This window comes from Nicotiana sylvestris, chromosome 3 (genome assembly GCF_000393655.2).
Source record: "Nicotiana sylvestris chromosome 3, ASM39365v2, whole genome shotgun sequence".
NCBI classification, from domain to species: domain Eukaryota; kingdom Viridiplantae; phylum Streptophyta; class Magnoliopsida; order Solanales; family Solanaceae; genus Nicotiana; species Nicotiana sylvestris.
The window spans coordinates 159,138,806-159,151,584 of record NC_091059.1 but is presented as its reverse complement, the minus strand read 5'-3'; the positions used below and the strand labels follow the sequence as shown (position 1 = coordinate 159,151,584).

Below are 12,779 nucleotides of genomic sequence, written 5' to 3'. Positions count from 1 at the left end.
GCGTAACGTGAATACGCCTTAACATATCATTAGCAATAACATTGAAAATTGGTAACAACAAGAAACTGGCACGATTTCATTTCATCATACAGATACAGATAGGTAAATGACACAAACCCACCAAGACAAGATAAGCCGACAAAAGCAAAGCATATCCGATGGCATTCATCAGCCACTCTACCAAATTGATATTCTTATTACCAATATTAGAGCCCGAATGCATATCTATTGTTGATCCCGAATGGCGAACATTCATAGGTGCCTCCATCATTTGTTGATTGATTTTTTGCTGATTAGGAGCACATTAGAATACAAAATAAATGAGAAACAAATTAAACCCCTTTCAAAATTCTAGTGCTTGAGTTGGAAGCTTTAGTGAACAATGGATAGGACGATGACATAACAAAAGGGCAATATGGGGCCCTTTTGATATCGAACCCATCATATACTAAAAAGGTTAGCTGATCAAAAGGTGCTTTGTTTTGTACATAGAAATTGAATTAAACCAAATAGAGCACTAACTGAAGAAAAAAAAATACATACAAAATGGAGAACTCTAAGAAGATATCCACTAATATTGTATACCTCTAGTGTTGCTATATAAATATGTGAACTGAGCACTCCTCATTTCATTGTCAATTAAAATAGCAAGTCTTGCAATTGTTTGTGAGTGAGAGATTAGCAAAGAGAGGAATTTCCATTTTGGGGAAAAAAAACACGAAGAGATGGCTATTTCTGGTCACTGGGCATTTGCTTTTGGTGTCCTTGGTAAATCACTTTTTCTTGTTCCTTTGCTATCCGTATTAATTTTGTAGGATCTTATGGTAGATAGTGTCATTCTCGCTTCTTATTCTTTCTCCTTTAATTTCTACAGTGATAGTCGAAAATAAATATTTGTCAACAGTGGGCCAATTACAATTAATTAACTTATAGACAAATCCATACAATATCTTAGTGGAACTGTCAATTAATCATTTCATCGTACTGGGGTATCCTCAGTCGTTAACGTACATAATTTAATCATTGCATGGATCTCTGTGGGAATTATATCTCTTCCAATTAATCGTTATTTTATCAAGAATTTCTTTTGTTGACCCCTTAAATTTTCTATCTTGCAGGAAATATTGTCTCGTTTATTGTTTTCCTCTCTCCACTGTAAGTTAGTAGTTGCCCGTATTCGTTTTTTGCTTATACAATGATTATTCAGTCATATAAACAGTATATATTTCCGACTATTTTTAGTATTAGAGATTAAGTGGACAGCTATTTGGGTTAATTCTTCTATTTTTATACGATGTGTTTTCTCTAGACTCGAAGCCATTTGGGTAATTGCATACTTATTTATTACTTGTAGGCCTACATTTTACAAAATTTACAAGAAGAAATCAACAGAAGGGTATCAGTCAATTCCGTATGTGATTGCTCTATTCAGTTCCATGCTTTGGATTTACTATGCATTTCTCAAGACCAACACTACACTCCTCATCACTATAAACTCCTTTGGGGTCTTCATTGAAACTATCTATGTTGGCTTTTACCTTTTCTATGCACCAAAGAAAGCCAGGGTAAGTTTTTCAAGAGTTATTTTCTCTTTCTTTAATTATTTCCCTCTTACTATGAAGAAAGAAAAGAAATAATTTATCATATTCTTACAAATGCAGATCCAAACTGTGAAGATGCTGTTTTTAACAGTGGTTGGTGGATTTGGTGCAATAATCCTCATTGCTCAGTTTCTATTCAAAGGTGTCGCTCGTGGCCAAGTGGTTGGATGGGTTTGCCTTGTTTTCTCCTTATGCGTGTTTGTCGCGCCATTATGTATAGTGGTAAGCTAGAAAATTAGTTCTGAATCTCATTTTTTAGGATTTAACTTATATACACTAACATTAGACTGTAAAAATTCTTTACACGGAGACTGCGCTCCTCTTGGTTGATCATTTTATGCAGAGAAAAGTTATTAAAACAAAGAGTGTGGAATACATGCCACTTCTCCTATCAGTTTTTCTCACATTAAGTGCAGTGATGTGGTTCTTCTATGGTCTTCTACTTAAAGACATTAACATTGCTGTAAGTTCTATTTTCAAGCTCATCATATATACCACTTCTTTAATTACTTGCATATGTGTTCTTACGTACTTTATTTTTTTTATGTTTTATAGGCTCCAAACATATTAGGATTCATCTTTGGTATTCTCCAAATTGTGCTCTATGTAATATATAACAAGAAAGAGAAGCACATCCTTAAGGAGCAGAATCTTCCTGAGCTACAAAATCATGTCATAATCTTGGATGATAACAAGAAGCTTCCAGAACTAACTGAAGAACAGAAAATTGACATTATGAAGCTTAGTAAATTGGTTTCAAGTTTGCATGAAAATGCATCTGCAGCAGCTAAAGAAGAGAACCTGCCCAAGCTACAATCTGTACAGGCCTAAGACTTTGTGAACCATTAAGTTTACATGCACATGCAACGTGTATTATCTTAACGAAATGCCCCCAGTATTAATTGAGCCAGACAAAATGAAGGCTAATTAATTCTGATCATTATCTTAATGATGCACATGCAACTTATTGGTGCTAGCCGGTGAAATTAAGTGCAGAGACATTTTGCACAAGACTAAGGTAGAATTATCGGTGTTATTACTTGACTGAGGAGCAATTGTTGAAAAAATTGGATGATTATGGAGAATAAAAGGTTTAGCTTGAGGCATGTCAAGGATGCTGTCCTTAAGAATATTTCGCTCATACCATAATGAATAAAATTAGGTGTATCCCTCAGAATTTAACAAGCTCTTCTAGTATAAATTAGGAGCAGAAACAACAACGATTAATCAAAAGAAAATCCAGCACAAAAGAAAAGAGGAAGATAAGTTTTTACTCTTTTTTTTTCGCACTCAAAATGGACACAAGGAATTATATATATGTAGTCCAAAAAATGGACGTCAGATTGTTACCATAGTAAAGGCCAAAAACGTTAGAAAATTAAAGGCCATTTAAGGCTTTGAAAGAAAACGTTGGCCATTAAGGGTATTCAAGAATACTATCAAATTTCAGTTACAAAATCATTATTATATTTGAAAATACACAACAACAATAACAACACACAACTCAGTATAATCCTACCAGTGGAGTCTGGAGAGGATAGTGTGTGCGCAGACCTTACCCCTACCCTGGGATAGAGAGGCTGTTTCCGATAGACTTTCGGCATCCTTCCCTCCAAGAACTCCCCACCTTGTTCTTGGGGTGACTCGAACTCACAACTTCTTGGTTGGAAGTGGAGGGTGCTTACCATCAGAGCAATATATTCAAATTATATTCAATTTATTAGTATAGTAAAAATCCACTATTAACATAATATTAAAAGAATAAATCTAAACATCAATTTGAATATTTCTTTTTGAGTTATTAAAATTATTTTTCTAACAGCAATTAGTTTTCTTTTTTATTTATCATATGAGATGTTAAAATATAAACTAAAAAGAAAAGTAGATATATAATAAATTGAAACAAATGGAGTAACTATTTTAAAATAATTTCATTGCTTTTTAAATATCTTAGAGCTAAAAATTAACTCTTTAAGGGCATCTCCAACGGTGCACTATTTTTTTCACCAAATTTAAAATTTGATTTTTTTTGCTCCAGCGGAATACCAAATCTTGCACCATTATAGTGCGTGAATAGTGTCGCACCAAATTTTGTGCGACACTATTCATCAACACCAAATTCGATTTATTCATATTTTTATTTTTTGGACTTTTAATCTATTATATATTGTGTATATATTAATTTTTATATTAAGATCTTTATAATTTTAATTTTATTTCCTATTTTATTTATATATTAATTTTTGTATATATTATAGTTAATTTTATTATTATTATGATTGTATAAAAAGAAATATAACCATTATTTAAAACTGAAAAATTCAAATGTAAGATATCTAATGTTGCTAAAATTGAAAAGTGAAGACTAAAATTTAAAAATGAAAATTAACAATACATAAAATAAAAATACATTATAATTAAAAGTATATCAAAGGAGGATACATTAAAATTGAAATTACATTAAATGCATAAAACATAAGTTTAGTAATCCGCTATGTCATTTTCAGGTGCACCAAAATTACCAAAAAAATTGAGAGAACGGGGTAGAAGATTGTTGTGCTTGTGGTTGTTGAAATTTCGCACTTCGTAATGCATTAATCGAGCATTTATGGGAGAATAGCGGCGAAAGTTGAATATTTATGTGGTGCTTAAATTAAATTTGACTATGATGTACTCCCTCCGGTCCAAAATAAGTGATTTTTTACCTTTTTTCTTGTGGTCCAAAATAAGTAATTTTTCCAGATTTCAAGAATGAATTAATTATTTTTTTTCCTACATTTCTCTTGGAGTAATTAATGTTGGAGTATGTGTTAGGAGTGTTTATGTGAAGAGATAGTAAAGGTTAATATGATCAATTTTCATTGCTAATTAATGTTAAAAGGTGAATTTCTTAATATGTGTGAAAACAACAAAAAAATTACTTATTTTGAACAGGAGGGAATAATATTTATTTAATTATCTTTTATTAATGATTTCACTTTTAGTTGATTTTTCCTGTAAAATAATTTGTAATGAATAATTATATAAGTGGTGAATTCAATTATATATGATGAATATGGAAAAAAGAAAAAAGATAGAATTTATTTGAAGGAAATAAAAAATAAAATTTAAATAGAAGATAATAATATAACATAGAAGAGAGAAAAGAAATATTCTTTTTTGATGTAAAAAATGATGTAATGGTTGGAGTAAATTTAGTGTTACATTATTTTGATGTGAAATTTGGTGTTAGGGTTGGAGATAGTCTAAATACAAAAAAATTCATATAGGTCTTAGTACAATCATTGTTAACTTTATAATAGTAGTGGAGTAGTATTTATTGCTAGAAAAGCATCAATCATAATGGACAAGAGCAAACCTAGTTCGGACAATAGTGCAAAGATTCTTCCTCATTTTTTGGGCTCTTAAATAAAGCTAGTCCACTGCTGCATCAAAGTAAGTTCAATATAAGTAGAGTCTACCAGACCTAAGCTCATGAGTTTCCTATTGCTATGACCAAAAGGCAATCAAACTATTGTATGGGGGTACTGGGGAAGAACCGCAGAAGTTTCCTATTACTATGTTATACTCTTTCTGCCACAATTTATGTGATAGAATTTCGAATTTTGCATGTCAAACAATTTTTTTTTAACCGTAATTTTACTTTATGCTTTTAAATACTTTAAATTGTTAATTATTGTGACTTATAATACTTTTGATGTAGTTTTCAAATACGTAAATTTTATTTCAAAAAAATTAAGAATTTATGCCTGAATTTGCGATCAAAATCAAGAAATTTGACCCTTAAAATTCAAACTATATCATATGAATTGAGACAGAGTGAGTACTAGTTTAGTCTTAAACAATTGGAAAACATATGAAAGGAAGATTTGGTTTTGTACTCCATCATAAAATATTATTTTATTTATAATAGGAGATTAGTAATAATAAAACAAGTATATACACAAGTATATTATGATCATTTGTTTTATTCAAATGGTAAGTTAGAATATGAAATCATTTTATATAACCAAAAGGACAAACAAAAAGATCGACGGACAAGGTGCAGAGTCGCAGACTACAGCCAAGCATTAAATTCGCACGAAGTGCCATCCATGATTATATTGATCTAACTGAAAAAGTAACATAAAATTAAGAAGTGAATTTTTATTATATATTGAAAAATAGGAGAATCCATGCCACGACATACTAAGCTATGAAACAAAAGTACCTTAAATTTAATGGTGTACTAATTTGGGATTGTCAAATTTGTTGTTTTATCTCGGGATAACTTATCCTCGAATTACTATTTCACATTTTGATATGTATAAGTTATTCCGATATTATTTTTAATCCAATGATAACTTATTTCAGAATTATTAACCAAATTAAGAATAAAGCAATACTAAGTTTTTATTCCAAAATTATTTTGCCTATCCATCGTACCAAACGACCCGGAAAGTTGAGCCATTTCAGTCAGCCCTCTGGGCTAATGCTAAATACTAAGAAGAATAAGAGACAAAATTAGTTAAATAAAAAGAAAACCTTAAAACTTAACTTATGCTAAACCTGAAGGAACACAAAAATGTTTTTTTACTAGTATATATTTTTCCAAATTCGAATAAATTGCTTTAAGAAAATGAAGATGTGGGTTAACCAGCTTAGAGCTGAGCTGATGAGCTTCATTAAATGAAGGGTTGAGCTCGCTGAGAATTAGAGGTGGTAATTGGAGCCCAAACTTGCCCAAAGATTAATGGGATGTGCTATAAATATTTTAGTTCATGGGTCTATTTAGGCTGAACCCAAGTTAACCTATTATTTTTTATAGCTCATTCTGACTCATTAAGCAGCCCAAATACAACCCATGAAACTCACCCAAAACAAAGGGATTTCAAACCAACTTATCTAGGAATTTACTTGGTTGCCCCAATTTTTAAATTTTTTTTTTTTTGCATTTTCAATTTTCAATTTTTTTGTTTTTCTGCACCCCCTACCCAACACCCCTCCCCCTCAAAAAAAAATTTACTTTTTTGTATTTTTAATTTTCTATTTATTTTTTCTGCATCATCCACCCACCCTACACCCTACCCCTACCGCCCTCTCTCCCCGCGCGCAAACCCCCTCAATTTTTTTTTTTACTTTTTCCTTTGTATTTTCAATTTTTTATTTTCTGTTTATTCGTTATTCTGCACCACCCACCCATTCCAACCCAACCCTCTCCCCCCGCCCGCAAAATATTTTTCAATTTATACATTTTAAGGTAAAAGGTTTTTTTATGTGAGATGAGCATGGTTTTAAAATATGGGTCAAGTTGGGAGGGTTGGGCTATGACTCATTGTTTAGCCCATTTTGACTCAGCCCATCTTAGCCCAAATGCACTTCGGACTGGGCTTGATGATGACCCATTTATTGACCTAATCCATCTTGACCCGCCCAAATTCAGCCCAACATGTTTGCCTCCCTTACTAAGAATAGAGTACTAGCACCGAGTTGTTGCTCAAACTAAGAATATAAAGTAAAGGATAAACTTTTAGAATCTATATCTATATTATATTAAAAGGAGAGTAGTATGCATTGTAGTTAAGCCAAGTGGCAAGCTAAAATGAAGCCACTTGGTAATTTTAGGACAACATTAATAATTAGAAATTATATATAGAAACATAATTAATGGAGGTAGTTTAATGAATCTTACACATAATCTAAATAGATCTAGACAAATCTATTTTATATATATATTTAAATCTATATGCATATTTGTATCAATATCTATATCTATATTTATATTTATATCTATATATTGATCCACTCATAGATTTTCTTCTATGTTAGCTAGAAATAAGGAGGTGAAAAATTAATTAAAAACTATAAAGAAAAATTAATTAAAAACTATAAAGAAAAAAAATATATATAAATACATAAATTGAGATAACCTATGACTATTTATACTTTGAAGTAAGTTAAAATATAAAATAAAACAAAAAATTACTTAAGATATTAAAGATTTATTGAGTTTAAAAACTAAATAAATTCAAGCAGCAAAATAAGATCTTACATAAAGTATACAAATTAATTATAAGGTAAGAGAAAAATTAAATAATCAGCAAAAGATATTTTAATAACAAGAAAAATAAATTCATATTAATATTGATAAATCGTGCAAACGAATATTTTATACGTAAATATTACTACAACATTTAGATATAATGTGTTCAAACAATTAAGAAAATATTTTTCTATGATTAATATTTGAATTGAGTTTAGTTAGTTTAAGTTTGAAAGCATACCATAATTTTTTGAAAATATGATCCAATTAAGAAAATATAATGATAAAAATTATTTGAATTTTAGATGAGAAAGCATTTTAATTTGTATTTATATTATATTAGAATTAATGTGGTAAAAATAGATATTAAATTCAAACAAGCTAATAAAAATTCACATGACAATGTAATAATATTAGGTATTGAATAATATAAAATTAACAATAAAGAATAAATAGAAAAAAACTAAGATTTTTTACCATAGGAAAAAGTGTAAAACTTATTTAAATTTGAGATGAGAGAGTTTTTTATATTATGATAAGAAAAGTTATAATATAAGTCCACATAACTCAAGTCTAATAGTAAAATATAAAACTAAAAATATTGAACAATAAAAATAAATTAGAGATAATGTAAGGACATTTATAAATCATAAGTTTACAAAATAATATAAAGTAAATATACAATACTTAAAAATATTATTAAATTTTAAATAATTTAAACTTTTTGAGTAATATTTTTTAAACAAAAAAAATATTTATTTTATAATGAAAAAACTATATATTTATCTTATATTATTAAAGAAAAGTAGTTGAGAATGATATTATATAAAGTTACGAGTTAATGAAAAGCCACATAAAACATAATAAGACTATATATTAGATTAAAAAAATAGGAAAATTATGTTAACTTATTAGAAATTTATTATTAGAAATGAAAAGAAAAGACTATTTGAATTTAAGATTAGAAAGTTCTTAAAACTACGATGCGAATGATCAAATTATGAATAATACCACGAAATTAAAGTCTTATTTATGAAAAAAAAAATAATAAAAAAATTATAAATTATAAAATAAATCTCTAATATAGGTAATTTTACAAAAAATAAATTTGTATCTTCAAACTAAAAAAGAAAAAAAATTATGTAAAGAAGTAAAATGACAGTGAAAATATTACTACAACATTTAGATATAATATGTTCAAACAATTAAGAAAATATTTTTCTGTGATTAATATCTGAATCCAGTGCAGTTATTTTGAGTTTGAATGCATAGCATAATTATTTGAAAATGCGGTCCAGTTTAGAAAATAAAATGATAAGAATTATTTGAGTTTGAGATGATATTTTTTTTTTAATATTAAGTAAAGAATTAAAATGATAGTAAAAATATTATTACAATATATAGAAATAATGTGATCAAAAAATTAAGAAATTTTTTCTCTATGATTAAATAAATTTTTAAAAATACAAAATAAATTTCTAATATTGGTAATCTTAATAATGAAAATTAAAAATTAAATTTTATCTTATAGCTAAAAAAGAACAAAAATTTAACTGCATCTAATACAAAATTAATTATAAGAGAACTCAATACATTTGGAACATGATAATCAAATCACTTATGTATTAATATTTTAGACTTATGATTAATATCTGAATCGAGTGCAGTTAGTTTGAGTTTGAATGCATAGCATAATTTTTTGAAAATGTGGTCCAGTTTAGAAAATAAATTGATAAGAATTATTTGAGTTTGAGATGATTTTTTTTAAAAAAACAATATTACGTAAAGAATTAAAATAATAGTAAAATATTGTTACAATATTTAGAAATAATGTGTCCATAAAATTAAGAATTTTTTTTCTATGATTAAATAAATTTTTAAAAATACAAAATAAATTTCTAATATTGGTAATCTTAATAATGAAAATTAAAATTAAAATTAAATTTTATCTTATAGCTAAAAATATTAACTGCAGCTAATTCAAAATTAATTATAAGAGAACTCAATACATTTGGAACATGATACTCAAATAACTTATGTATTAATATTTTAGACTAATTAAAAGTTATAATTTAAAACAAAATATGACATTATTTTGGTTATAGGTAAAATATTAATATAAAACTAACTAACACTTATAGTAGGAAAGAGAATGTATATTAAAAATAAAATAGAGGTAGTGTGAGGATACTTATACTTTAAATTAATTTTAATATAGATAAAATAAAATAATTAATTATATTTAAAAATATTGCTGACAAATTTAAATGATTAAAGTATTATGAATAAGAGGATTGTCACACCTCCTTTTTTCGCCCCCCACGAGGGTACAAGGAGTTTTTTTTTCAATTAAAGAACAATCGAAACTTATTTCTGATTACTGAAGGATCAAAGTTAGAAATTAATTGGAACAAAAGAACTTGGAATTGAATCAATCTAGACTTAATCATAACATAGAACTTAACAAAATCCTTAAAACTGAAACTGAAATAACTAATCAATATGCACATGAATGCAAACATCAGGAATTCAAGTTCATTGTCATTAGGATGACAATGTCCTGAAACCAAATGGCCACGGATCAATCAACAACGTTTTGACAAACTTTCTGTTCAAACAAGAGTGCATTAATTGACGAGAACTAATTTAACTGACTACTTAAAACAAACGATAACAGTCAATACAAAATAAACGAACAGGCTGTTTCAATCACAATAACGGGAACATGGACTTATAATAAAATAACTAATCGACGAACTTAATCGAATCGATTACACACATTGTAAACAATTACAACAAACAGAAGCAAATGCTAGAATTGGATCAAGTAAACAGGTCTAGCAGAGATGAGAAAAAGAACTTAAAAACAGGGGAAATCAATAAAGCTAAGCAGATATATAGACAGAAAATCATAAATATAGAATAAAGGAAAAAGAAAAATACCTCATAACCTCAAAATTATACGGACCCAGGCTCGAAGTCAGACCTAAGCATTTTGAGGTCGAACAGACTTTAATTGAAGTGTTCTCAACTGAGAACACCTCGATTAAAGTCTATTAAACCCCAACCCTTCAATTAATTTGGACAGATTCCATGATTGGAATTTTAAGGTTCCATTTTCCCCAGATTTAGGGTTCGATCATTTCTGGTCAGATTCGAACCAAACCAAGTTTGGTTTGGTTACGAGTGAGGTTAGGAGAGTGACTGGTGTGAGTTTTGGGTACATCGGGGTAGGTTTAGGTTATGCTCGAATCTTCGATTGACGATGTAGGGTGATTCGAGGTGAACAACTAACAGATCTGTAACGAGGGTGGTTAGGGGGTGCTGTGGTGTTAATTAGGGACTGGTTGGTTTGGATCTGAGTTTGGCTCGAATCTTCAAATGAAGATTCGAGAAACTCCAGGAAGATTCGAGCTCAGTGTCGCACCTCCTTTTTTTTCCCGCGCCCGCGGGGCGCGTGGGGAGTTTTCTCCAATTAAAGGACAGTCGAAACGGAATTTGTTTATTTGTTTCAGAGTCGCCACCTGGGAATTTTGAGGTGTCCCAAGTCACCAATTATAATCCCTGAATCGAGGAGAATATGACTCTGTTTATTTTTCTGCGAACCAGAAATCCTGAGTAAGGAATTCTGTTAATCCGGAAGAAGGTGTTAGGCATTTCCGAATTCTGTGGTTCTAGCACGGTCGCTTAACTGTTTTTATTATTGGCTTAATCATCTTGATTTTATTAAATATATTGATGTTATCTGATTTTATTACCGCTTATACTTATCGTGATTAAGGACCTTCTTTGAATCGAATTACGCGTACGTATATTCGTGTTGTAAATTAAAAAAATGCGGAATTGTGTCACGCGCACGTGTACACAATTACTTTTGACAATATATTTATTAAGCACATTTTTTCGAAAATGCGCTGAATCAAGAATGATTATTTTTCTTAAATAATGAACCGTACATATTGGATTTTTATGAAATTGATTTAATGCTTTTAGAAAAATCCTTTTTATTAAATAATCATTCGAAATTGCGCGTACACATAATTCGAAATTTTGTTTTTAAAGTATAATCGGGGTACGCGAACGTATCCCTAATTGCGCAACATATTTGTAATGATATTATGGAATTTAAAAAAAAATGTTTGTTATAGCACGAGAAACCTCGTTTTAAGATGTTCTTTAAATTTTTGGAAAATAATCCACAATTTATTAAATATCGACCATTTATTATAATTTCCGAATATAAATCATATTCATTCCAATTATTCAAATTCAAAAGACAGAATAAAAATATGATTAGTACTAACTTTAAAACAAATGTGACATATATAAATATGCCAAAGAATAAATTGCATATGAAACCGAAAATAAATAATTCATAAAGGAAGGAAATATTTTCCGGGAATTTTCATGATTATTTAATGCAAATTCTATTTTTAATTACCATTGATTTAAGAAGTTGCCATTTATGTATATACAAATCAACTTATTCTCACATGCTTGTTTTAATCTTAATAGACCTAATTATTTGGTCACTTTGTTTTATGAAAGTAGATAAGCATCAAATTTATAGAAAAGGCGTTATTATGCAAGTTAATTCAACAAAGTTACCTTACATATAACCTAACTGTTTGGCGTAAATATTCATAACGTTTTAACATCATGATGAGCTATACCAACTTACTTTACTCATATGATTATACCTGTCATCATACCATATAATAACTTATACCAACCCTAACAAAAAAAAATCATATTTGTTACAAGATATTCTACTAATGTAACTTCTTAATCATTACATTCAACTAATGGTATTATGGGATGTAATCAATGGCCCATTTTTATGCCTCACTCCCTGTTTTGACAATTCACATATATCTATACCAATGAGATTTCGGAATAGCTAACATTATTACAAAACTTTATATGAATTTCAAAATAAGACAATTTAACTCATAGCTATCAAATTGAATTTACTATTTAGTTAACTAACATAAAAATGAAATTAGAACTAATGAACTTGGACAATTGGAAAATAACATTTCAATTCAAACTTCATTGATGAGTCATGTTGAATCTCTTTCCAATCTTAAAATTTAAAAGACATGTACCTGAAAATGAAGGTGGAAGGAGTAAATTTCAACAGTGGCAGCAGTAAC

General features: G+C 28.7%; 1 protein-coding gene across 2 annotated transcripts; it reads left to right on the top strand.

Moving 5' to 3' along the window:
- Nucleotides 1-606: 606 nt before the first annotated feature.
- On the top strand, nt 607-2,750 carry LOC104248113 (bidirectional sugar transporter SWEET11-like). 2 transcript variants are annotated; one of them, XM_070168616.1, is made up of 6 exons: nt 607-768; nt 1,119-1,155; nt 1,355-1,565; nt 1,662-1,823; nt 1,912-2,064; nt 2,157-2,750. In XM_070168616.1, the coding sequence occupies exons 1-6, from the start codon at nt 726-728 to the stop codon at nt 2,430-2,432; spliced, it is 882 nt and encodes a 293-aa protein (XP_070024717.1). In that variant the 5' UTR covers nt 607-725; the 3' UTR covers nt 2,433-2,750. The 2 variants fall into 2 exon arrangements, with proteins under 2 accessions (XP_070024717.1, XP_070024718.1); XM_070168617.1 differs by having other exon boundaries at nt 609-768; nt 1,945-2,064; nt 2,157-2,742.
- The last annotated feature ends 10,029 nt before the right edge of the window (nt 2,751-12,779 follow it).

Coding starts and splice junctions, on each gene's coding strand:
- LOC104248113 (XM_070168616.1), top strand. CDS start 726: ATGGCTATTTCTGGTCACTGGGCATTTGCTTTTGGTGTCCTTG. Junction 769..1,118: donor ATTTGCTTTTGGTGTCCTTG/GTAAATCACTTT, acceptor TCTATCTTGCAG/GAAATATTGTCTCGTTTATT. Junction 1,824..1,911: donor TCGCGCCATTATGTATAGTG/GTAAGCTAGAAA, acceptor CTTTACACGGAG/ACTGCGCTCCTCTTGGTTGA.